Raw genomic sequence first — 25,249 nt, 5'->3', positions numbered from 1 at the left:
TCATGTTTCATTACCGTTTGAACGCCTGGAAATAGTTACATTCATGCTTAAGGTGCCATTTTCTGCAAAACACTGTGCAACTATGATGTCAAAACCTAGGCAGTCACGATTCAAAATGGCTGTTGTAACTCCCTCACGAATAGATCGAGGATGGGATTTTCGAGCCAAACGCCGCCCAGGACAAGTTAGCTCAAGTTGACAAACAAACTTTTCAGCTTGCTCCTGTGTTCCTATCAACAGTACAAGTGCGAAGATGGGCTCGTCGCCATAAAATCCTACCTGTTTCTCCATTACTACCATGAACTGAAAGCCAAAACAGGACTGTATCATCACCCAGTCCATAGTGCCAGGAAGTTCAATGCCTGTAGCATGTAAAACGGCATTTGGTCCCTCTACCATTGTAATGGGTGTTCGATGACGCATCAGATGGGGCACAACAGCATCCACATGGCCTTTCCATTTACAGGAAACACCAGGGAGTGGACAGGCATAAGGCCTGAACTCACAGAGTACTTCGTGAGCTGCTTTTTCCTCAGGAGGCAGAGTTTTTTCACATCCAGAAGCGGCATATTTACAAGGGAAGAGTCCAGAATCAGCCACGTTCTCCATAGCCACGTTGCGAATAGATCCTCCTGCAAATGGGACAACAGGTGAGCTTTGGGCGGCAGTTGCTACAAACAAGACGAGCTTTTTGACATTGGAGGACGGGTGGTAACGCACAGTCAGAGGGCTAGACGAGCACAAAGACTCACCAAGTCCTGGAGTCAGCGGTTGTGCCGGGCAGCGCGGGCAACCCCTGGGATGGTGTGCAGTAAGTAGGAAAGCTGTCGCAGTCTGAAGGCTCACTTCCGGGAGTGGAGAGAGCGCCCGGGACCCCAGGCCTCGTTCAAACGCGCTCTGTCGCCAACACTTGCGCCAATGCCCTCGAGCACAGACAAAGCAGCCACTTTTTAAAGGTGTCAAGACTGAGGAGACACACGAGGCCACTTAAGGTGAAGTCGAGACTGAGGAGACACACGGGGCCACTTAAGGTGCCCCTGACCACAACCGTGGTGCTGACGCAGCCGTTAGTCGCCTCAGATAGAGAATGAGTCTCGCAAAGGCTGCTGGGATTCCCTTCCGGCTTTTTCCAGTCTGTTCTGCATCCTCACTTCCGCATAATACCACACACAGAAGCACTAAGACGCCTGTTCGTGAGGGGCGTGGTTTAGCTCCTTGAAAGGGCGGGGCTAGGGGGAGACAGGGAAGAAAACGCTCTTCATTTCTTTATGTTCTCTGAAAGCTTTAGGTAGGACTTCCACTATGGGGATAAGGATATTTTTGTCTGGTCTCTTTTTTCTTTATTTTCCTCATTGAGTGTGATGTTGGGTGATACAGCTTTTATTATGTTGAGGAATTGCTCTTCTATCCCATTTTGTTGAATTTTTTATCAAAAAATGGGTGTTGGATATTGTATATGTTCATGTGGGTTTTATTCTTTGTCTTATTTGTGGTATTGATTGTTATTGGAATTTGATCTTGGTGAATTATTTTTATTATTATTTTGATATGATGTGGCACTCTATTGGCTAGAATTTGGTTGAGGGCTTTAGCTTCTGTGTTCACAGTGGTCTAAAATTTTCTGTGAGGTTTGGGATCTTTGCCTGATTTTGGATCATTGTTATGCTGGCTTCGTTGAACGAGGGTGGGAGGTTGTTGTCTTCTTCTATGTTCTAGAACAATTTGTGTTTCATTGGTGTCAGATCTCCTATGAAAACTTGATGGAATTCAAATCCCCGTGAAACCACCTGGTCAGAAGCTTTTCTGTGTTAGAAGTTTCCTAGAGACAGGCTTCATTTCTTCTGTTATAGGCCTGTTACATTTTTCAATATCTTTCTGCATTAATTTGTGTGGTTGATATTTTCTAGGTATCTTTCCATTTCTCTTATATTCGAAAATATGTTTGAATAAACTTTTTCATAACAGTGTTATTATTCTTTTAATTTGATTTGGATCTGCTATAAAGTAACCCTTTTCCCCTCTTATTCTACATATTTTTCCTTTTTTCATTTGTTAAATTTCTAGTGGTCTTTCAATTTTATTAATCTTTTCAAAGAACCATCTTCTTGTTTTTTTTTCTGTTGTGTTTTTGTTTCTATATCATTTAATTCTGCTTTTACCCTTATAATTTTGTTACTTCTTTTATTGTAGGGTTTACCATGTCTGTTTTAGTACTTGCAGGTGTTTTGTTGGGGTATTGACTTTGGATTTCTCTTCTTTTTTCCTGTGTGTGGATTGTCATATACTGGGTTCTGATTATTGCTTTTGCTGTGTCTCAAAGGTTTTTATATGTTGTAGTATTATTCTCATTTGTCTCGAGGAATTCTAAAATATCCTCCTTTATTTTCTTTATTACCCATTGGTGAGTACCCTATATACTCGATTATAAGCCGAATTTTTCAGTACGTTTTTTATGCAATGTTTGTGGTAAAATTTGGTACCTTGACTAATATTCGGTTCGGCTTATACTTGAGTATATATGGTACTATATTGTGCATTCTCCATTTGATTGTCTCTGAATTCCTGTCTGCTTCTTCATTGATTTCTAGGTTTATAACTTTGTGGTCTGAGGAGACAGGTTTTAGGATTTCATTGCTTTCTAGTTTATTGAGGCATGCTTTGTGGCCTAGAATGTAGTCTGAGAAGATAAGTTGAAGGATCTCAATATTTTTTAAATTTATTGTGGCATGCTTTGTGTCCTAGAATGTGGTCTGTCCTTGAGAATGTTCCATACATGCAGGTGAAGAACATATAATGTACTTTTTTTTTTCAGGGTGGAGCATTCTGTATATATCTATGAGATCAGTTTTGTTGATTGTATTGTTGAGCTCCTTTGTGTCGTTATTGTGTTTCTTCCTTGATGTTCTTTCCCTGGAGTATGGCATATTGAAGTCTCCTATTATTATTGTCTAGCTGTCTATATCCATTTTCAATTGAATGAGAATATGGTCGACGTATTTCGCAGGTCTTTCATTGGGTGCATATATGTTTATTATAGTTGTATCTTCTTGGTGTATTATTCCCTTGATCATGATATAGTGACTGTTCTTTGCCTTGAAGTCTATTTTTTTCAAAGACTAATATTGCTACACCTACTCTCTTTTGGTTGTTGCTTGTTGTTACGTTTTTGTCCAGCCTCTGATTTTTAATTTGTTTATGTCTATGCTTCCGTTGTGTGTTTCTTGTAGGTAGCATATTGATAGGTTTTGTTTCTTTGTTGACTATTTTACTGGTGCATTTAGTTCATTAGCATTCAGTGAGATTATTGATATGGATGTAATATTTACTGTCAATTCACTTTATATTTGGGGTGCATATGTGTTATTTTTATTTTTTTTCTGCCTGTATTACTTAATTGCTTTGGATGTTGCTCTGATGTTGCTGTGGTGTGCCCTGGAGGATGCTCTGATGTATGTTGGATTCAGATTTCTTTGTTATTATTTTTGGTGGTGATTTTTTTTACCTAAGTTCTTCATTGAGTATTTTTGGTAGTGGTGGATATGTTATTGTAAATTCCTTTGATTTCTCTTAGTCCTGGAATTCTTTTATTTCTTCATCATATTTGAATGGTATTTTTATTGGGTAAATGGTTCTAGGTTGATATGCTAATTTCCTTCTAGGATTCTGTATATGTCACTCCATCACATCCTTGCCTGTGTAGTTTCTGAGTAGAATACTATGTTTATTCTAATTGCTGTCCCTTTTTATGTAATTGCTATTTTTTCCTCTGACTGAACTTATCATTTTTCCTTGTCTTTGATGTTCGACATCTTAAGTAAAATATGCCTGAGAGTTTTGCTTGGGCATCTCTACTGGTTGCAATACTTTCAACTTCATGTATAGTAATCTTTTCATCTTTTATGAATTGAGGAAAGTTTTCTTGTAGGCATTCTTAGACTACTGTTTATGGGTTTCTTTTTTCTTTCCTTCTTCTTCTGATATAGCTCTAAATTCAGGCTATTGCTCTTGATTCTGTCTCACATTGTTCTCAAGCTCTCCGGGATCTCCTTTGCAGTTTTAAAATTTGTTCTTCTCTTAGATTAGAGACTATAGATTTGTCTTCAAGCTCACTATTTTCAGTTTCCCCTCTCTTCAATCCTGTTTCTTATTTCTCTTCTAGTATAGTGTAGTTCTGCTATTATAGTGTTTTAATTGTTCTCATTCTCTTTGGAGTATTTCTTGTAAGGCATATAGTTCCCTTTTATTCTCAGACTCTTTCATAATATGTTGTATGAGAGAAATCATGATTTTTAAGTTCTTTTATTGTTAATTCCATAGCCTGTACAATTTCAGGCTTTTGGTTTAGGTATAGTTTATGTTCAAAAATTTGATTCTGTTTCTCTTGCTTTTTTTGGTGAACGGGTATCTGCCATTGTTTTCTTGACATGTTGGTGTCGAAATTAGGGGTATTTTGGAGCTAGGGTTATCTGGGAGTAGTTAACTTTTAGGTGTTGCAGTAGAGGGCTGATAGATGTTAGAATAAGCATTAGGGGGTGAGGCCCAAGAGTGGAAGGGGAAATGTTAGAAGAGGGAAATATAAAGGAAAATGAAGCAAAAAAAGGGATGTATCAGGTAGTGTTAATTGGCAGGTTAACAGAAATTAGCCCAAAAATTGCATTGTTTTTGCAGCAAGGGGGTAACACTAATAATATTTGAGGGGGGGAAGTTGGGGGGGAGTAAGAGTATTGGCCAATTTTGGTTTTATGAGGATGAGAATGAATGTGAAGGCTTGAAGAGAAGAAAATAAAATATGAAAGATACGCAAAAAGTGCTATGAAATAAAAGTATTAAAAATAAGGATAGAAAAAAATGATACTACATTAAGAAGTGGAATATCTGTTAAAGTATCTGTGCTTTCTAAGTTTTTCCCTGAGCATTGTCTTTGATGTAGGGCTTACCAACTGGTTTCAAAATGTGTTGAGGGATTGAAATAATAAAAAAGTAAATTAAAACCAAACATGTAAAATAATGTATACTTTTGTCCTTAGGTAGACCAACATATGGGGAAGTCCTATGTAGAAATGAATGATAAGGATATTGCAAGATTATTTTAAAGAGGGGGAGGGTATAGGAATGATAGAACCCATAGCAACAATAGTAACAACAAAAGAAGAGATTGGGTCTAGAGCTTGTCCTGATGGGAAACCAGTTCTGTTTGAAGTAGAAGTCTTTTGGGAAGTTGGGGGCAATGTCTGAGAGTATTATGGTCTTTCACAATGGCAGAATAGGTTTGAGATTAAGGCTAGGGGAATTATTTTGGTGTCTAATGGGACTGAGCATTCTTTATACTTTTGATTTAGGTTAATTATCCTAAGGAAATACTCCTCTGGGAGGTCAGATCAGAGGGAGGGAGTTCACACTTTTCAGATGATGGAGGTGACCAAATGGTGCTGGGGAAGTGGGCGTCAATAACTGCCTCCTATCTAGGTGATGTAGGAGGGAGAGATGAAGCTACTCAGAGAGCTGGTTGGGAATCTGAAAGGTTTGGGGTGCAGACCAGACTCTGGTACAATGGACATTGCTCAATCTATTTGGTACCTCGGCTGGGGGCACCCTCTGAGCCATGTTGCTTATGGGCCTTGTCTCATGCAGAAACGTCCTGCCTCTGCTATGCATAGTCTTCTTGGTGGACACCTTCCAAGTGCACCCACATGTGTAGAATGTGTCAGTATTGTGCATTCTCTGGAGGCCAGGTGATGTGGTTTAAATCTTAGGTATTGACAGTTTCTTTAGGGTCTGTGAGCTCAGTTTCAGTTCCCCTGTCTCTAATCACTCTACTGGATTTGCTATGCTAATGTATTGTCTGAGAACAAGGGAAAAAGAAGAGCCTGCAAATGGCAATATATTTGATTGTGTGCTGTAAGAAGAAAGGCCCTGCAGAGCTGTACCTCTTGGATGGGGTGTTCGTTTTGTTGAGTGGGGCTATGGTTACCCTGGCTTGTGTGGAGAGTTAACTTATTCAGTATTTATGAAATTCCAGGATGCCCTGTAGAGTTATGTTCAAGTAGCTTGGTAGCCTGTCCTATCCCAGCTATCTGGAAGGTGTGGTCATGAGAGGACCTGAATGGAGATCCATTGTCTTGGGCTAAGAAACTATTTCTTCTTATAGCTTTCCTAGGCTGGTCACACAGAGCTACTTCCCTGGAGCTTTGTTGGTCAGCCAACTTGGCTCTTTTTAGGACTGGGAAAACTTGGTCTGGTGAGTTGGGGAACTTTAATCCCCCAGCTTATGCCGAATGTCAATGACATAGGAGAATCTGTTTGCATCTATCGCTGCTCTTTTACTTGACCAAACTTCTCTTTACTTATATTTATGCTGAGAATATTACTATCTGGAAGTGTAGGATATCTTTATCCACATCCCCTTTGTGTGCTGGTCTCTGAGAAATTCCTCCCAAAGGTGCTACTTCCTCCTCTACAGTTATTTTCTTAAAGAGATGAGATCTCAAATACCTGGAATGCCAAGAACCTCACATGTATATATTATGCAGCCCAGTATAAGATAATAAAAAGCTAGAGGCTTTAAAAATCTAGAGATCTTATGCATTGGTTTAATATATTAAAATGGAGAAAAAGAAATAAAGGGACTCTGTGTACCAAACAAAAGAATCTGGACATTTATTTTAGTTCTTTTGTGATACAGTTTGTGACTATTTGATAATTAGATTTTGTGTTTGAATTAATCCAGTTTATAATGAAATTATCTTCTAATTCATTCACTTGACATTTAGACAGGCCAATAAAGGCATTATAGACCCTCTTATATTCATCATGGGGAAGTAGGGCAAATGACTTAGCTTTACTCTAATAACAGTGGTCTCTGTGCTTGCTTCCAGAGTAATAACCCTAAAATTAACTGGTATGACTTTGATAATTCCAGGTGACTCTTGAGGAATTGTGCTGGTAAATGTTGTTGTTGCTGTTATGTGCTATGTTAGGATGGGCAGACTAGAGAAACAAATTCATAGACACTCATGTGTATAATAAAGAGGTTTATATGCAAGAGCAATTGAATATTGAGAAAATATCCCAGCCTAGTTCAGATCAAGTTCATAAGTCCGATATTAGCTCATATGTCTGATACCAATCTATAAAGTCCTCCTCAGACTCATAAAACACATGCAATAACGCCAAATGCATGAAGATCACAGGCCAGAGGGTGGGAAGCCTTGTAGATCTAGTGGCATTGTAAGCACCTCAGCACAGGCAGCTCAGGGCACTGGGTAGTTCCATGTGTTTTGTCAGCTGCAATGTCTCCCAGGGAGTGAGCCTGTGTCCTGCCTCCAGCCAGCTATTTATTCATTCATTGCTTCTAAAGGAGGCAATCAAGCTACAACCTGACTGACAGGATAAACTCCAACCCTTCACTCTTAATCCTCTCAAATTGACAATAGATTGTATAACTACAACAGGTATCATTGAGTCGGTTCCAACAAAGCGAAACTAAGTACAGCAGAAGAAAGCACAAACAGACCTGTGCCATCCTCACCATCATTCCTATGCCTGAATCCATTGATACATCTTGTCGAGGGCCTTCCTTTTTTTGCTGCCCCTCAACTTTACCAAATATGATGTCCTTCTCTAGTGATTGCTCTCTCCTGACAATATGCCCAAAGTATGTAAGACAAAGTCTTGCCATCCTTGTCCCTAAGGAGCACTCTGGTCTAATTTCTTCCAATACATATCAATTTATATTCTTGGAGCAATTTATGGTATTTTCAATATTCTTCTCCACCACCAAAATTCAATGGTGAATGGGAACTGGCTAAAACTGAAAAAGCTCAGTGGGGAAACCTATATTAATTAACCTCAAGAGGTGTGATTTATCTTATCTTACAGGATTGTCCAATAAAAGTTCAGAACATTCAGGCTCAGAAAGCAATTTCCTGAATGAAGAGAGGTGGTATGTTTTCTCTAAGACATGGAGACTATACACTGGAAATCTGCCCAGAATTTGCTTATGAATCTCTTCTTTATGATGATCCTGATTTATGTACTTCTTAATGAGGGGGGCTTTAATGTTTTGTGTGTGGAAAAATGAAGCTAGAAGATAATGGCTTTTTTTGCTTGCACTCTGAGTACACCTCGTATAACTGGCAAGGAGACCTTGTAGAGTAGTTGTTACACATTGAGTTGTTAACTGCAAAGTCGGCAGATTGAAGCCAGCAGCCACTTCATGAAAGAAGAACAAACTTTCTTTCTCTTGTTAAGAGTCACAGTCCTTACTAAATGGTCCTCACCCCAAGATTGTTTGTATACATTAGTTATCATGAGGTTCTGAAGGGATCAGTTATCAAGCATCAAAGAACAAATATCATATCATTGGGTGCACACCTCCATGATATGATCGCTGAGAACAAACGAGTGCATAAGCAAATGTGGTGAAGAAAGCTGATGGTGCCCGGCTATCAAAAGAGATAGTGTCTGGGGTCTTAAAGGCTTCAAGGCAAACAAGCGGCCATCTAGCTCAGAAGCAAAAAAGCCCACATGGAAGAAGCACGCCAGCCTATGCGATCACGGGGTGTCGAAGGGATCAGGTATAAGGCATCATCAGAACAAAAAACTCTTACCATAGTGAATGAAGGGGGAATGCAGAGTGGAGACCCAAAGCCCTTTTGTCGGTCACTGGTGATCCCCTCACAGAGGGGTCTAGGGGAGGAGATGAGTCAGTCAGGGTGCGATGTAGTACCGATGAGGAATACAGCTTTCCCCCAGATCCTGGATGCTTCCTCCCCCCAACTACCATGATCCGCATTCTACCTTGCAAGTCTGGATAGAGCAGAGGATGTACACTGGTGCATATGGGAGCAGGAGGCACAGGGAATCCAGGGCGGATGATACCTTCAGGACCAAGGGTGTGAGTGGCGATATTGGGAGGGTAGAGGAAGAGTGGGTTCGAAAGAGGGAACTGATTACAAGGATCTACATGTGACCACCTCCCTGGGGGACAGACAAAAGAATAGGGGGAGAAGGGAGACATCGGACAGGGCAAGATATGACAAAATAATAATTAGGGCTCATGAGGGATGAGGGAGCAGGGAGGGAGGGGGAAAAAGAGGACCTGATGCAAAGGGCTTAAGTGGAGAGCAAATGCTTTGAGAATGATTGGGAGGGAATGTGCGGATGTGCTTTACACAATTGATGTATATATGGATTGTGATAAGAGTTGTATGAGCCCCTAATAAAATGCTGTTTTAAAAAAGAACCACATTCTTAGAAACTCACAGGTCTACTTCTATCCTGTTCTATAAGGTTGCCATCAACGAGTATGAACTTGATCACAGAGTTTTTACCTGGTAGTTGTTAAGTATAATGCCTCCTGTGGGTTCTCAAAGTTCTCCTAGCGCATTAATGGACCCAAGACAGCATCCCTTCAACCTGTAGACCCTAGGGACAGCCAGCCAGAAGGAGAGCCATGTGATTTAAGTGTCAGAAGTAGTTAAACAGAAGTAAAGCTGAGGGATGATTGTTTTTTGCCCTCTGGAATTGCTTTTATGCTGATTCTCCTCCATGAAGCTATTCCCGTAGGCATATTATGGAAGATAGAGACCACTATATTACACTATGTTTCCCTTGTGTGTACCCACTTGGGAAATTTATCTTGGGTTTTTAGCTTCTCTCATTCAGGAAATACTCTACTTTGCCATTATATTATGGAGCTATTAGATATTATAAATATTTGTTTTGTTCCTTTTCTTAGACAAGCACAATTTATAATGCTTAGACATGAGACAACTCAGAGACAAATTTGCTGTCCATCTCTGTTGTTCATACAGGAATGCTTTGTATTTTGTACATGGATTTATTGCAAGTTTTAATTTAATTTACTATCATTTCTTTTCCCATCACTTCAATTTCTGTCTCATTTTCTTTACAATGTTACCATTCATCCCATGTTACTGAATAGCATCATCATATATTATAGAAGAGATTGAATAGCAAAGGCGAGATTAATTAGCTTAACCTAGAGGGTCACTGTGAGGCAGAATTATCTTCATAGCAGTGACTGGAGTTGTTGCTGAGGTCACAAAAAGCACAATTTGAACTCAATTAATCTGGTACACGAAGTCATATGCTACAGACAATACATTACACTGCCTCCGTTGATTTGATGAGATATTTCACTCAAACTTCACTTTGGAATTAGATACATACACACATGCATAATTATATATGCATGTATATATATATATTGAAATCTTTTTATTGGTGCTCATACAGTTCGTATCACAATCCACACATCATATATCGTGTCAAGCACATTTGTTCATTTGTTGCCATCATCATTCTCAAAACATTTGCTTCTTCTTGAGCCCTTAATATCAGCTCTTCATTTTCCCCCTTCCTCCCCATGCCCCCTCCTTCATGAACCCTTCATAATTCATAACTTATTATTATTTTGTCATATCTTACAATGTCTGACGTCTACCTTAACCTACTTTTTTGTTGTCCATCCCCCAGGGAGGAGGTTATATGTAGATCCTTGTATTAGGTTTCTCCTTTCTACCCCACCTTCCCTCCACCGAACATGTTTCGCCACTCTCACCACTGGTCCTGAACGGTCATCTGTCCTGGAGTCCCCGTGTTTCCAGTTGCAATCTGTACCAATGCAGATTTGGGATCATGATAGTGGGAGGAAAAAGCATTTAAGAACTAGAGGAAAGTTACATGCTTCATCGTTGTTACCCTGCACCCTGACTGGTTCATATCCTCCCCACACCCCTTCAGTAAGGGGGTGTCCAGTTGCCTACAGATAGCCTTTGGATCGCAACTCTACACTCGCCCTCATTTACAATGATATGGTATTTTGTTCTTTTATGCCTGATACCCGATCCCTTCGACACCTCGTGGTCACACAGGCTGGTGTGCTTCTTCCATGTGGGCTTTGTTGCTTCTGAGCTAGATGGCTGCTTGTTTATTTTCAAGTCTTTTTAAAAAATAATTTTATTTGGGATTCATACAATTCTTATCGCAATCCATACATACATCTATTGTTGTAAGCACATATGAACATTTGTTGCCATCATCATTCTCAAAACATTTGCCTTCTACTTGAGCCCTTAATATTGGCTGCTCATTTTCCCCTCCCTTCCCACTCCCCCCACCTCATGAACCCTTCATAATTCATAAATTATTATTATTGTGGCATATGTTACACTGTCTGACATCTCCCCCAGCCCTCTCCTCTGCTGTCCATCCCCCAGGGAGGAGGCTATATGTGGATTCTTATAATCAGTTTCCCTTTTCTACCCCACATTCCCTCCACCCTCCAGACATCGCCACTCTCACCACTGGTCCTGAAGGAGTCATCTTTCCTGGATTCCCTGTGTTTCCACTTGCTATTTGTACCAATGTACATCCTCTGGTCTAGCCAGATTTGTAAGGTAGAATTGGGATCATGATAGTGGAGGGGGAGGAAGCATTTAAGAGCTAGAGGAAAGTTATATGTTTCATCGTTGCAACCTGCACCCTGACTGGCTCATCTCCTCCCAACAACCCTTCAGTAAGGGGGTGTCCGGTTGGCTACCGATGGTCTTTGAGTCTTCACTCTGCACTCACCCACATTTTCAATGATATGATTCTTTTGTTCCTTGATCCTTGATACCGAATCCCTTCCACAGCTCATGGTCACACAGGCTGGTGTGTTTCTTCCATGTGGACTTTGTTGCTTCTGAACTAGATGGCCACTTGTTTTTCAAGCCTTTAAGATCACGGACGCTATATCTTTTGATAGTTGGGCACATTCAGCTTTCTTCCCCACATTTGCTTATGCACACGTTTGTCTTCAGTGATCGTAACAGGAAGGTGGGCACCCATTGATATGATTTTTAGTTCTTTGATATCTGATAACTGGTCCCTTCTACACCTCGTGGTCAAACAGGCTGGTGTGCTTCTTCCATGTGGACTTTGATGCTTCTTAGCTAGATGGCCGATTGTTTATCTTCATGCCTTTAAGACCCCAGACGTTATATCCTTTGATAGCCAGGCACCGTCAGCTTTCTTCACTACACTTGCTTATGCATGCATTTTTCTTCAGCCATCGTGTCGGGAAAGTGTGCATCCTGGAATGCCAGTTTAATAGAACAACGTGTTCCTGCATTGAGTAAGTGCTTGAGTGGATGCCCAATGTCCATCTGCTGCCTTAATACTAAACCTATAAATATATGCACAGAGATCTGTTTCCCTGCAATCTTATATAAATATATTTACATATGTACATTCCAGTCTTTAGATCTCCATAAATACCCTTTGTCACCTAGTTCTTTTCTCTATATCCTTCCACCTTCCTCTTGTCCAACCATCATGCTTAGACTTCACTTGCGTTTCAGTAATTTCTCTTGGTTACCTTGCCCTTGCTGAATCCCTACCAGTCCTCTCACACCCTCCCTGCCACTGATTTTGGATCACTTGTTGCTCCCTTGTTCCTGCGTTGGTCGGCACCACCTCCTAACCCCCTCCTCTCCCTCTCCAGTGTCTTCCCGGAACCATTGGTCCTGTTGTTTTCTCCTCCAGAGTATTCATCCAGTCAATCTTATCTAGATAGATCTGTAGTGACAATTATATGCACCAAAAATCAAGCCATAGCAAGATAGGCAATGAGTGAGAAAACAGCAATGACAACAACAAAAAAAGGAAACCAATTACCCATTGCAGAATAAATTAATTAAAAGAAAAATATTTAAAAAGAAAGAAAAACCTGTAAATAGATCAAGGTCTGGTTTTTTTATCTCTAGGCGTGTCCTTCAGTCAGGTCCAATGGGGTACCATGCTTTAACCTCAGAGTCTGTCCTTTGTACTCCCTCGGGGGCTCCCTGTTCTGCTCCCATGGTTGCTCTGCCACACGCTTTTAGTGGTTTGCCTCAGTGTCATAGGGTCAGTCTGGGTCAGTACTGACACTGAGTCTCCAGTGTTGTCTCTCTTCAGGTCCTGGGCCATCAAGGGATGGCGTGTCTCATAGTGGGATCAGCCATATTGTCCACTCTGTACATTGGCTGTTCAGAGTGGGCATATCGTCCTCCAGGCCTGATGGGCCAGGTTGTGCTCCACTCTCTCTTCATCCCCCTTTATTTTCTCCCGTGTGCTCTGATCAAACATTACCCTCTTCCCTAGTGGCAGCTTCAGTGCCATCCTCTCAATAAATTCTTCTGGGGTGAGGGGCACCTGTCCATGTACCTGGTATGGGGGCCGAGCCCTCAGGCCCCTCCACTGGCTCCCCATTCCTTGCTGGCACACTGCATTCGTCTGGCACTGGCTTTACATCTGGTCCCTCTTTTCCTGTGGACCCACAATACCCTCCCATTGGTTGGATCAGTGCCGTATTCCCCCATCACACATCTTTTTCTTTATTTCCCCTCTCTTCCCTCCACCCCCTTTTTAGTTGATTTTCTTATGTACACCTGGTAAGTACAAAAAGGAACACAGGAAAAAGCTACTGTATACAAACACTCCAAGTGTGAGGTCCAGGTAGTATATTAGTAGGGCAGGGGCCAGACCATATCCAGCCTTCTTCACCACACTCACTTATGCACACATTCATCTTCAGCATTTATGAGGGGAAGGTGACCACACAATGATGGCTTTTCTTCTTTGGTGCCTGCTCCTTTCAACACCTGATCCTTTCAACACCTCGTGCTCACACAGGCTTGTGTGCTTCTTCTCTGTGGGCTTTGTTGCTTCTGAGCTAGATGGTCGCTTGTTTGTTTGTCTTCAAGCCTTTAAGGCTCCAGACACTATATCTTTTGATAGCAGGGCACAATCAGCTTTCATCACGTTTGCTTATGCACATATCTGTCTTCAGTGATCATGTCAGGAAGGGGGTATTATGAAATGACAGTTTAGCTGAGCAAGGTGCTCTTGTATTGAAGGAATGCATGCGAGGAGGCCCAATGTCCATGTGCTACCCTTCTACTAAACCTATAAATATATGCATATAGGTCTATTTCCCTCATAATCATACATATATTTACATATGTACATGTCTGTATTTAGGCTTCTCTGTATCCCTTTTGCCTCCTACTTCTTTCCTCTATTTCCTTACGCTTTCCTCCTGTCCCACTACCATGTTCAGCCTTCATTCTGGTTTCAGTAATTCCTCTCACTTACCTTGCCCTTGGTCACTCCCTATCAGTCCTCCCTTCCCCTCCCTCCACTGGTTTTGAACCACTCCATGTTCCCTTGTCACTGTGTTGGCTGACACCTCCTCCCTTCTGCTACCTCCCATGCTCTCATGTCCCTCCGGGATCGTTGGTCCCGTTATTTTCTTCTCACATTTTTTGTCCAGCCTATCTTATCTAGGTGGACCTGGAGATATAGTAATATGTGCACATAAATGCAAATGGCTTTGACAGCACCAAAGTGGCACATAAGAACATAGCATCGATGGCAGCAACACCAACAAACTAACAAACCAAAAAGCCACTGACATTCTCAAGGCATTTGCTCTCCACTTAAGCCCCTTGCATCAGGTCCTATTTTTTTATTCCCCTCCCTCCCCTTTCCCCCCTCCCTCATGTGCCCTTGGTAATTTATACATCGTTATTTTGTCATATCTTGCCCTATCCAGAGTCTCCCTTCCCCCCTTCTCTGCTGTCCCTCTCCCAGGGAAGAGGTCACATGTGGATCCTCGTAATCAGTTCCCCCTTTCCAACCCACTCACCCTCCACTCTCCCAGCATCGTCCCTCACACCCTTGGTCCTGAAGGTATCATCCACCCTGGATTCCCTGTACCTCCAGCCCTCATATGTACCAGTGTACAGCCTCTGTCCTATCCAGCCCTGCAAGGTAGAATTCGGATCATGGTAGTTGGGGGGAGGAAGCATCCAGGATCTGGGGGAAAGCTGTGTTCTTCATCGGTACTACCTCACACCCTAATTAACCCATCTCCTCTTCTAAACCCCTCTATGAGGGGATCTCCATTGGCCGACACTTGGGCCTTGGGTCTCCACTCTGCACTTCCCCCTTCATTTAATATGGTATATATATATATACATATACATATATACATATACACATATATACACATACATACACACACTTATATCTTTTTTTTTTGCATGATGCCTTATACCTGGTCCCTTGGCACCTCGTGATCGCACTGGCCGGTGTGCTTCTTCCATGTGGGCTTATTTGCTTCTGAGCTAGATGGCCGCTTGTTCACCTTCAAGCTTTAAGACCCCAGACACTATCTCTTTTGATAGCCGGGCACCATCAGCTTTCTTCACCACATTTGCTTATGCACTCATTTGTCTTCAGCGATCCTATCATGGAGGTGTGCAGTCAATGATATGATTTTTTGTTCTTTGATGCCTGGTAACTGATCCCTTGGGGACCACTCGATCACACAGGCTGGTGTGTTCTTCCATGTGGACTTTGTTGCTTCTGAGCTAGATGGCCGCTTGTTTATCTTCAAGCCTTTAAGACCCCAGTCACTATCTCTTTTGATAGCCGGGCACCATCAGCTTTCTTCACCACATTTACTTGTTCACCCACTTTGGCTCCAGCCGTTGTGTCGGGAGAGTGAGCATCATAGAGTTCCAATTTAATAAAAGAAGGTATTCATGCATTGAGGGAGTGTTTGAGTAGAGGCCCAAGGTCCTTCCGCCACCTTAATACTTGACTTATAAATATAGACACATAGATCTATTTCCCCATCCTCCTATATATATTTGCATTTACATGTCTTTGTCTAGACTTCCATGAATGCCCTTTGACTCCTAGCTCTTTCCTCCATCTCCCTTGACTTTCCTCCTGCCCTACTACCATGCTTCATCGCCACCTGGGCTAGAGTATACCTCTTCTCTAAGCAACCTTACCCTTGATCATTTCCCACCAGGCCTGCCACTCCCCCCTTCTCTACCATTTGGGGTCCCATGTTTTTCCCTTGTCCCTGGGTTTGTTAACACCACTTCCTTACCCCCCCTAACCCCCCCCCAAGTCCCCCCGGAACTGTCGGTCCCGTTGTTTTTCCTCCAGATAGTTCATCCAGCCTGTCCTATTAAGACAGACCTGTGGAGACACTAACATGCACGAAAACAAGACAGAGGAAAACAAAGCAACAGTATACAACCAGACAACAAAACAACAAAAACAAACCACTGACAAAGAACAGAACAAAACAGCTCACAAGAGAAAAGCTTGTAGTTAGTTTAGGGATCGTGTGCTGGCCCTTAGGAGCGTTGAGCAAATGCCTTGAGAATGATTGGGGCAGGGAATGTATGGATGTGCTTTATACAATTGATGTATGTATATGTATGGATGGTGATAAGAGTTGTATGAGTCCCTAATAAAATGTAAAAAAAGAAAAGAGGAGAAAAAAATGATTAGGGCAAAGACTGTACAGATGTGCTTTATACAATTGATGTATGTATATGTATGAACTGTGATAAGAATTGTATGAGCCCCAATAAATTGTTAAAAAAAAGATATCAAAAAAATACACAAATGTTAAGCTTGAAAAAAAAAGCCTCTGACATACAAAATTTAAAAGAAGATAAAAAGAAAAAACAAAACAAATAGACAGCAAAAACAAAAAGCCTGTTAGTAGTTCAAGGTCTGTTTGTTGACTTTTAGGAGTGTTTTCTGGATGAGTCTGATGGGGTGCCACGTCCTGGCCCCAAAGTCCATCTTTTATGCTCCCTCAGGACCTCCTTTCTCTGCTTCCCCCACCACTCTATTGCACACCCCCAGTGTTTTGCCTCAGTGTGGTGGGACCAGCTCAGTCGCACATCCCATACTGTGTCTCAGGTGTTGTCCCGTGTAGGGCCATGGGTCAGTGCAAGACATCGCATCTCGCCTTGGGGCCAGCTATATGGTCCTCTCTGTACATTGAGCCCTTCTAGGGAGGCAATCGTCCTCTGAGCTTGGGGGACCCAGGTGTGCTCTGCTCCATTCTTCCTCTTACCTTTTCTTCTGCTTCCTTCTCGATGTGGTGTGGTAGGTCAGTTCCTTTCCCGTCAGATGATCTATTTTCATTTTCTGTGGTACTCCCTTCGATGGTGGGGTCGGGCCAATTCTGGTTTGGGCCGCCGTATAGTCCAGTCTCTTTGTGTATTCCTCCGCGTGTTACGTTGTCCTCCTGGTTTGGCGTGTCATGGTGGGGTCAGTATGCATGTTCCAGTTCCATGGGGACACAACCAATACTCTTGCCTGGGTGGGTTAATTTCCTGTTCCCCCCGTGCCATCCACTTGGTTTCTCCCCACCGTGCTTCTCCCTCCACCTACACCCCTTCGCCTTCTTTATGTTGGGCTGTCATGTACCTCCCTGGGTGTGACCTGCCCTCCCTCCCACTAACTTTGCTTCCACTCGTTTATTGCGAGATAGGTGTTTATTCTTCTATTCCTGGCATGCTGATTGTACTTACCTCAGGGGACTCATGTTATACCTGTCCTTTGGAGTATGGCTTACCTCGCTTAACATGATTCCTTCCAGCTCGTCCCATGAAGCGATGTGTTTTATCTGATTGTCCGTGCTTTTCAGTTCTGTATAGTTCTCCATTGTGTGTATGTGCCAGAGTTTACTAATCCTCTCATCTATCGATGGAAACTTAGGCTGTTTCCAAGTCTTTGCAATTGTGCATTGTGCCGCAATAAACATTGGAGCACAGATGTCTGGCCGTGGTTGTTTCTTGCCTCTTCTGTTTATAAGGCCAGTAGGGGGATTGCTGGGTTGTATGGTATCTCTATTTCCATCTGCTTTAGAAATCGCCAAATCAATTTCCATGGTGTCTGTATATACCTACAGGTCCACCAGCAGTGGATGAGAGTTCCTATCTCACCACAGCCCCTCCAACACTTGTTGCTCTCTGATTTTTTTAATTGGGGTATCTTTGAGGTTGTTAGGTGGTATCTCAAAGTTGTTCTGATTTGAATTTATCTTATGGCTAATGATCGGGATCATTTTCTCATATGTTTACTGGCCATTCAGATTTCAGACTCTGTGAAACTTCTGTTCAGGTCCTTTGCCCACCTCCTCAGTGGGCAATTAGTTTTTCTCTTATTGTAAGCTTGCAAAGTATTGTAGATTTTACTAATAAGGCCTTTGTCTGATGTGTCATTGCTAAAGATGTTTTCCCAGTTGGAGGACTCTTTTATTACTCTCTTGGTGAATTCTTTCGATGTACACAGGTGTCTTATTTTCTGTATATCCCACTTATCTATTTGTGACTCCTCTGTATTTGTATCCTTCCCGATTTCTGAGAGCCTATGTATTCCCTGTTCCAAGGTTCTCAGGTTTGTCCCAATTCCCTCATTAATGGCCATAATTTTGGGGGGTTTATCTCAAGGTCTGTGATTCACATTGAGTTTATTCTTCTGCATGGAATGAGGTAAAGGTCTTGCTTCGTTTTTCTGCAGTTAGATATCCATTTTTTCCAGCACCATTTATTGAAGATGGCATCTGCTTCCCATTTAATATTTTTGGGGTCGTTATCAAAGATCAGTTGCCTGTATGCTGATGTTTTTATTTCTGGGTCCTCAGCTCTTTTCCATTGGTCTGAATATCTGTCATTATGCCAGTACCACACTGTTTTGACAACTGTTACCATTGAGTGTGTGCTAAAATCAGGTATAGTAATCCTTCCCACTTTGTCCTTCTTCTTGAGGAGTTCTCTGCTAATTCTGGGCTTCTTCCCCCTCCATATGTAGTTGGTAATCTGTTTTCCAATTCTTTGAAGATGGATGGTGGTATTCGTATCGGGGTAGCATTGAACTTATATAGTGCCTTGGGCAGAACTGACATCTTTACTATACTGAGTCTTCCAGTCCAAGAGCACGGGATATTCTTCCATTTATTGAGGTCACTCTTGATTTCTTGAAGTAGTGTTTTATAATTTCCTCATACAAAGCTTTCTTTTTTTAGTCAGGTATATACCTAGGTATTTCAATTTGTGCTTGGCTATTGTAAAGGGTACTACCTTTTTAATTGTCTCTTCTGTGATCTTGTCCGATGTGTAGAACAGTTCAATAGACTTCTGTTTGTTGATTTTGCATCCTGCATCTCTGCCATATTCCTCTATTGCTTCCAACACTCCGCTTGTGGATTTTAGGGATCTTCAATATATAGAATCATGCCTTCTGCGAATTGTGATAATTTCACCTCTTCTTTCCTCAGCTGAATACTGTTAATAGATTTCCTTTGTCTTATGTTGTTAGCTAGGACCTCCAGTATCATGTTAAACAGGAGTGGGGACAAAGGACATATTATTATGGTCCCCTTTTTCAGTGGAATTGTTTTAGTCTTTTCTCCGTTAACTACCACATTAGCTGTTGGTTTTTTTTATATGACTTGTATAATATTGAGGAATTTTCCTTCTATTCCTATCTTCTTAAGTGTCTTAAAGAGGAATGTGTGTTGGATGTTGTTGAATGCTTTTTCCGCATCTATCGATTTTATCATAATGTTCTTATCATTTTTCCTGCCAATGTGGTGAATAATACTGATGGTCATCCGTATGTTGGACCATCCCTGCATCCCTGGTATGAATCACACTTGGTCATGGTGAATTATTTTTAATATGCCTTTGTATACTATTTGCCAGTATTTTGTTAAGGATTTCTGCATCGATGTTCATTGGGGATATTGGTCGATAGTTCTCCATTCTGTGGCATCTCTGCCCGCTTTGGGCATCAAAGTCATACTGGCTTCATAAAAGGAGTTTGGGACTTTTCCTTCTTTTTCTATGATCAGGAAGGTGTTTATAGGGTTGGTTTCAGTTCATCCCTGAATGCTTGGTAGAATTCTCCTGTGAATCCGTCTGGCCCAGGGGATTTTTAGTTGGTAATCCCTTTAGTACCTTGTCTATTTCTTCCTTTGCTATGAGTCTGTTGAGGTTGTTGATATACATCTGGGATTGTAGAGGGAGGGATTGTGTTTCCAAATACTTGACCATGTCTTCCAAATTCTTGAATTCGTTGAAATATAGACCTTCAAAATACTGTGTAATAGTCCTTTTGATTTTTTTAGGGTCCATTGTAATATGCCATGTTTCATCCCTCATCCTTGCAAATGTCATTTGTTCCTTCCTTTCTTTGGTTAGGTTTGCCAGAGGTCTATCAATTCTGTTAATCCTTTCAAATAACCAACTTTCAGCGGCATTAATTTTTTCATAGTTTCCATAGTTTTCTTGTTTTCCATCTCCTGTATCTCTGCTCTGATTTTTATTATATCTATCCACTTGCTATTAATAGGGTTGTTCCATTGACTCTGCTCCAATTGGTGTGAGTTTTGTGTCAGCATATCATCCACGAGTCTCTGTTCTATTTTAATGTGTGCATTTATTGCTATCATCCTTCCTCTGATAAATACCTTTGCTGTATCCCACAGGTTTTGGTACATCGTATTTTCGTTCTCATTGGTTTCTAGAAACTTCCTGATTTCATCTCTGATCTGGTCAATAGGCACTACTTTTACAATAGGAAATTGTTCATCCTCCAATTGTTTGCCCTTGTTTTCTTCACTGTCCTTGTTAATTTTTAGATTTGTGTTGCAAGTATTGGAGAGAGATGTTTGTATAAACTCTATGAATTTACTCAAGTTCAGTTTATGTCCCAGCATGTGGTCTATTTTTGAATATGTGCCATGTGGGCTTGAAAAGAATGTGAATATTTTTGCATGTGGGTGGAAAGCTCTGAAAATATTTATCTAGTCAAGTCTTCCAATTGTGATAATTAGATCTGTAGCCTCCTTTTTGAGTTTCTTTCCCAATGATCTGTCTTTTTCAGAGATAGCTGTATTAAAGTCACCAACTATAGTTTCTGAGCCTGTGATCTCTTTTTTCATCTTTTGGAGTATTTGATTTATAAATTTCACAGATCTCTCCTTAGGTGCATATTGGTTTATTGTGCTTACTGGTTCTTGGTTCTTGAGCATTGTATAGTGCCCTCTTTGTCTCTTGTTATGGCCTGTATCTTGAGGTCAATTTGGTCAGATATTAAGATTGTTACCCCTGATTTTTTTCCCCACTACCATTTGTTTGGTATATTTTTCTCCAGCCTTTAATTCTCAACCTGTTTTTGTCTGTAAGCTTGAGATGAGTCTCCTGGAGGCAGCAGGTCAATGGATTATGTTTCCTGAGCCAGTCTGTAAGCCTCTGCCTTTTAAAGCCTGAGTTCAAGCCATTGATATTCAGTATTATTATATCCATCTGTGACCTCTGTCATGTCACCTTGTACCTTTTGTATTGGATATTTTCCTATCTATCTATTTTATCTATTTGTGTTTTGCATGTCGTTTATGTTTGCCTTCTTTCCACTATTGAGCTGATGCTATCCTGGGGACTGCTTCCTCTTTGTCACCCTATGGGTGGAGTTGTTCTATGTGATTGTCTCTTTTTTGCCCTTAGCGTTTTTTGATCATATGCCCATACTGGATCAGCAAGGATTTTTTGTAGGGCTGGGTTTATTTTTATGTATTCTTCAAGGTTGTCCCTGTCTGGGAAGACTCTTACTTCTCCATCTGCCTTCATAGATAATTTGGCTGGGTAAAGTATTCTCAGATTTTTAAAGAATTGTGTATGGAGGGCAACTCTTCAAGTCCAATGGGGGGAGCTACTGTCTACCCTCAGTGATCCTACAGGGAGTTATGGAGGTCCTGCCTGGCCTTTGCGTGGTTGGGGCATCCCCTGCCTGTCCTGGGGCCCTAAATGTTGCTGAGGGAACTTCCCCCCACCTGCTACAGTGCTGCATATGGCACGAGGCAGCTATACCACTGATCTCAAGTGCTCAACACTGCTGCAGCGACCACTCCCTGGCCTCTTGGATATGAAGGTAATTACAGCCAGCATTTTTGGGACTCTACACCAAGTAGGCCCACAACCCTGCCACCTTGAAGCAGGGTTGGGATTCCCCCAGCCTCACGCTCAGCTATCTCCTTATTTTCTATTATTTTTCTTCTCTCTGTCTCTTCTCTCTTTCCTTCCACAGTTGGTCTCAGGTTTGTCATTTTCTTTCATTTTTTTCTTTTTATTTCTTTTCTGTCTTCTCTCCCTATTTTGTCTTTCGCATGCCTCTGCTGGAATTCAGGCCACTAACTTCACCCAAAGAGCAGGGGGAACTCCAGACTGGCTTCTGTGGGAGAGCTGCACACCACACAAGGCAGCTGTGACAGACTTCTATGCTGCTAAAAAAAACCTCTGTCCGTCCTTTACAGTGATCTTGCAAACTATGGCAATTGCACCCAGCACTGGTGGGATCTTACCCCAAAAGGGCACACCTACCCAGCATTTTGGAGCAGGGTTTAAACCCCTCCAGCACCACATTCAAGTGATCAGTGATCAGCTATCTCTTTACTCTTAATTTTTTCCTCCTCTCTTTCTTCTCTCTTTCTGATCACAGTCTCAATGAGCACAGCTGTATTTTCCCCTTATTTCTCTTTCTTTTCTTTTTCTTTCTTTCTTCTCTCTCTTTTCTCTTCTTCTTTTCTGTTTCGCTCCTGTTTCACTCTTTCTGTCCACATGCCACTGCTGGCTTCCAGTCCCCTACCCTCGGCCTACAGAAACTCCAGGCTTCTCCTTGTGGCAGTGCAGCACACGACATGAGGCAGTGCTGTACACAGCATGGCATTAGGATCAACCATCTCTTTATTTTTTCTTCTCTTTTCTTCTCCTTTAATGTTTTCTTCTTTTTTTCTCCTCTCTCTTTCTTGCCACAGTCTCAGAAGACTCAGTTTTTCTTTTTTGGTGTTCTCTTTTTGTCTCTTTGTTCTTCTTTTTTCTTTGCTTTTTGTGTCTGTGCAAATTTCATTTTAATTATTTTATTTGACTTTGTGTTTTCCTTTCCCTCTTTTTCTTTTATTCGCCCTGTCTTAACTTGTACAAGCTGCTACTGGCATCCAGGCCACTCCCGTCATTCTAGGGCAACTCTAACATCCCTGTTGGTGGAGCTCCTGCCCCACTTGATGGCTTTACAAGCGGCCAGAAAAATCACATCCTCTCTCGGCTATACCCCAAATGGTTGGGGAAATCTCCCCTACAAAGTGCTGGGGTAATTCCTTCCGAGAACCCAAGGCCCTGGGCGAACTGGGGGAACTCCTGCTTGGCACTTGTGGTTCTCCACACTGCTGTTGTAACTTTTGTCCAACCTTCATGGCAATCTCTCCAACTAGGATAATTCTGCCTGCTATCAACGGTGTTGTACACCAAGAAGAATACACCCACTCATGCTCCTTGGAACTATACTTGCAGAGAGAAACATCACATGCCATCTGAGGTGCTCCAAGCCCTGTGGGACACACCACCATGGCTTCCTGACAGATCAGCCAGTGAACCACCACCCTCGTGGGATCACAACTACCTGACCAGTGTCCCAAGAAAGGACGATACAACTCTCATTCCAAATAATTTAATACTGGTTGGCAGAAGTAAGCGTGAATCCACAGGAAGATACACCAGTAAACTCAACCCGAAGTGCAGTCAAAGAAGCACTCATATGTGTCCCCTAAGAGAGTACCCAGTGCTCTTCAACTCTGAAGATGGCGCTGGCTCCTCTAAATATTGTGTAAACCGCAATCATCCCCAACAGCCTCAATGATAAAGAAGGAGAAACAGAGAAAAATGACAGAAGAAGTCAAGAACTGTACGATGTGCATAGAAGAAGCTGACATTTACCTGCCACAGAAATAAATTTTAAAATGTGACTCAGAGTCATACATGATACGAGTGAAGCAATAACCAAAAAGGATGAAATGATAAAGGAGATAAAGGCAAGGCACCAAAAGGGAATACAAAAATGGAATGAAAGAACAAAATCCAGTAGCGAATTAACAAACTTTGCCAACAGACTTGAGGAGGAAGAGAATTGCACCAGTGACCTAGGGGATAACCAGAAAGACTTGAACAAATGGGAAAGACAGTCATATAAGACAATCAGAGAAGCTGAAGAAACATGAGAGCCATGTCTGCTGCTATGAAGAGGAACAATATTAGAATAATTGACCTACTGGAACAAGACACGACAAATAAATCAACAGTGAAAATAGCAAGGGAATCCTTAGAGGAAATTTTCCCCAGCTTAATAAATGAAAATCGGGAAACCATTCAGGAAGCTGAAAGAAATAACACCAGCCAAACTGAATCCCAAGAAGAAGTCACCAAGTCACATCATAGTTAAGATATCCAACTATGAGGAAAATCATAAGAGCATCTAGGGAAAAACAAATAGTCACTTATAAAGGTATCCAAATAAGAATACGTTCAGATCTATCAGTGGACATGGTGGAAAAGAATAGGGAGTGGAGTATCATAATCCAATAATGGAAGGAAAAGAACACTAACCCAAGAATACTATACCGAACCAAATCATATATTAGGATTGTTGGAGAAATAAGAGCCTTCCCAGACAAGGAGAAACTCAAAGAATACATTTTAAAAAATCAGCCCTACAAAAGATCCTTGCCAACCCAGTATGGGCAGAAGATCAACACTCACCAAGCACAAATAAGCGACTGTCTCATATAACAACTCCATCCAAAGTGTGACAAAGAGAAAACATCCCCAAGGTAGCATTAGCTGAATAGTGGAAAAAGGCAAGAAGGAACCACACACACACAACACAAACTGATGATAGGGAAGTAGGGAAACACCCATCACAAAAGGTACAAGATGATATCACAGAGTCCTTGATAAATTGATCTCGAGGTACAAGCCATAACAAGAGACAAGGAGGGGCACTATATAATTCTCAAGGGAACAGTAGACCATGAACCAGAGAGCATAATAAATATATATGCATCTAACGAGAGACCTGTGAAATTCACAAATCAAACACTCCAATAGATGAAGAAACCACAGACTCAACAATTATATTAGGTGACTTTAATACATCACTCTCTGAAATAGACAGATCACAGGAAAAGTAACTTAACAAGGAGGCTACAGATCTAAACAGCACTATTGGATGAGTCGACCCCATAGATATTTTCAGAGCTGTCCACCTAAATGCAAAATATTCACATTCCTTCCAAGTCCACAATGCACATATGCAGAGATAGACCACATGCTGGGACACACGTGGACCCTGATCAAATAAAAGCGCATAGAGATTATGCAGACTTCTTTCTCTGACCACTATACCATAAGGTTGGAAATCAAAAAAAGGATGATGGGAAAAAACGATGGCAAACAGTTGGGTGATGAATAACTCTCTATTGCAAAAGGGGAGGATATTGGCACAGACAAGAGATGGGAATGAAAATGCCATGTAACAAAACTTTTGGGTC

At 41.6% G+C, this 25,249-nt stretch overlaps 1 protein-coding gene across 1 annotated transcript; it reads right to left on the bottom strand.

The window, feature by feature from the left end:
- On the bottom strand, positions 1-23,272 carry LOC142433579 (E3 ubiquitin-protein ligase SIAH1A-like). The gene is given in 4 exon segments (XM_075538412.1): positions 1-631; positions 633-730; positions 847-965; positions 22,978-23,272. Coding segments are annotated over 4 exon segments (1,143 nt in total).
- Between the last annotated feature and the right edge of the window lie 1,977 nt (positions 23,273-25,249).

This window comes from Tenrec ecaudatus, chromosome X, assembly GCF_050624435.1.
Source record: "Tenrec ecaudatus isolate mTenEca1 chromosome X, mTenEca1.hap1, whole genome shotgun sequence".
In the NCBI taxonomy this organism is placed as follows: domain Eukaryota; kingdom Metazoa; phylum Chordata; class Mammalia; order Afrosoricida; family Tenrecidae; genus Tenrec; species Tenrec ecaudatus.
This window is presented reverse-complemented; position numbering and strand designations above follow the sequence as displayed.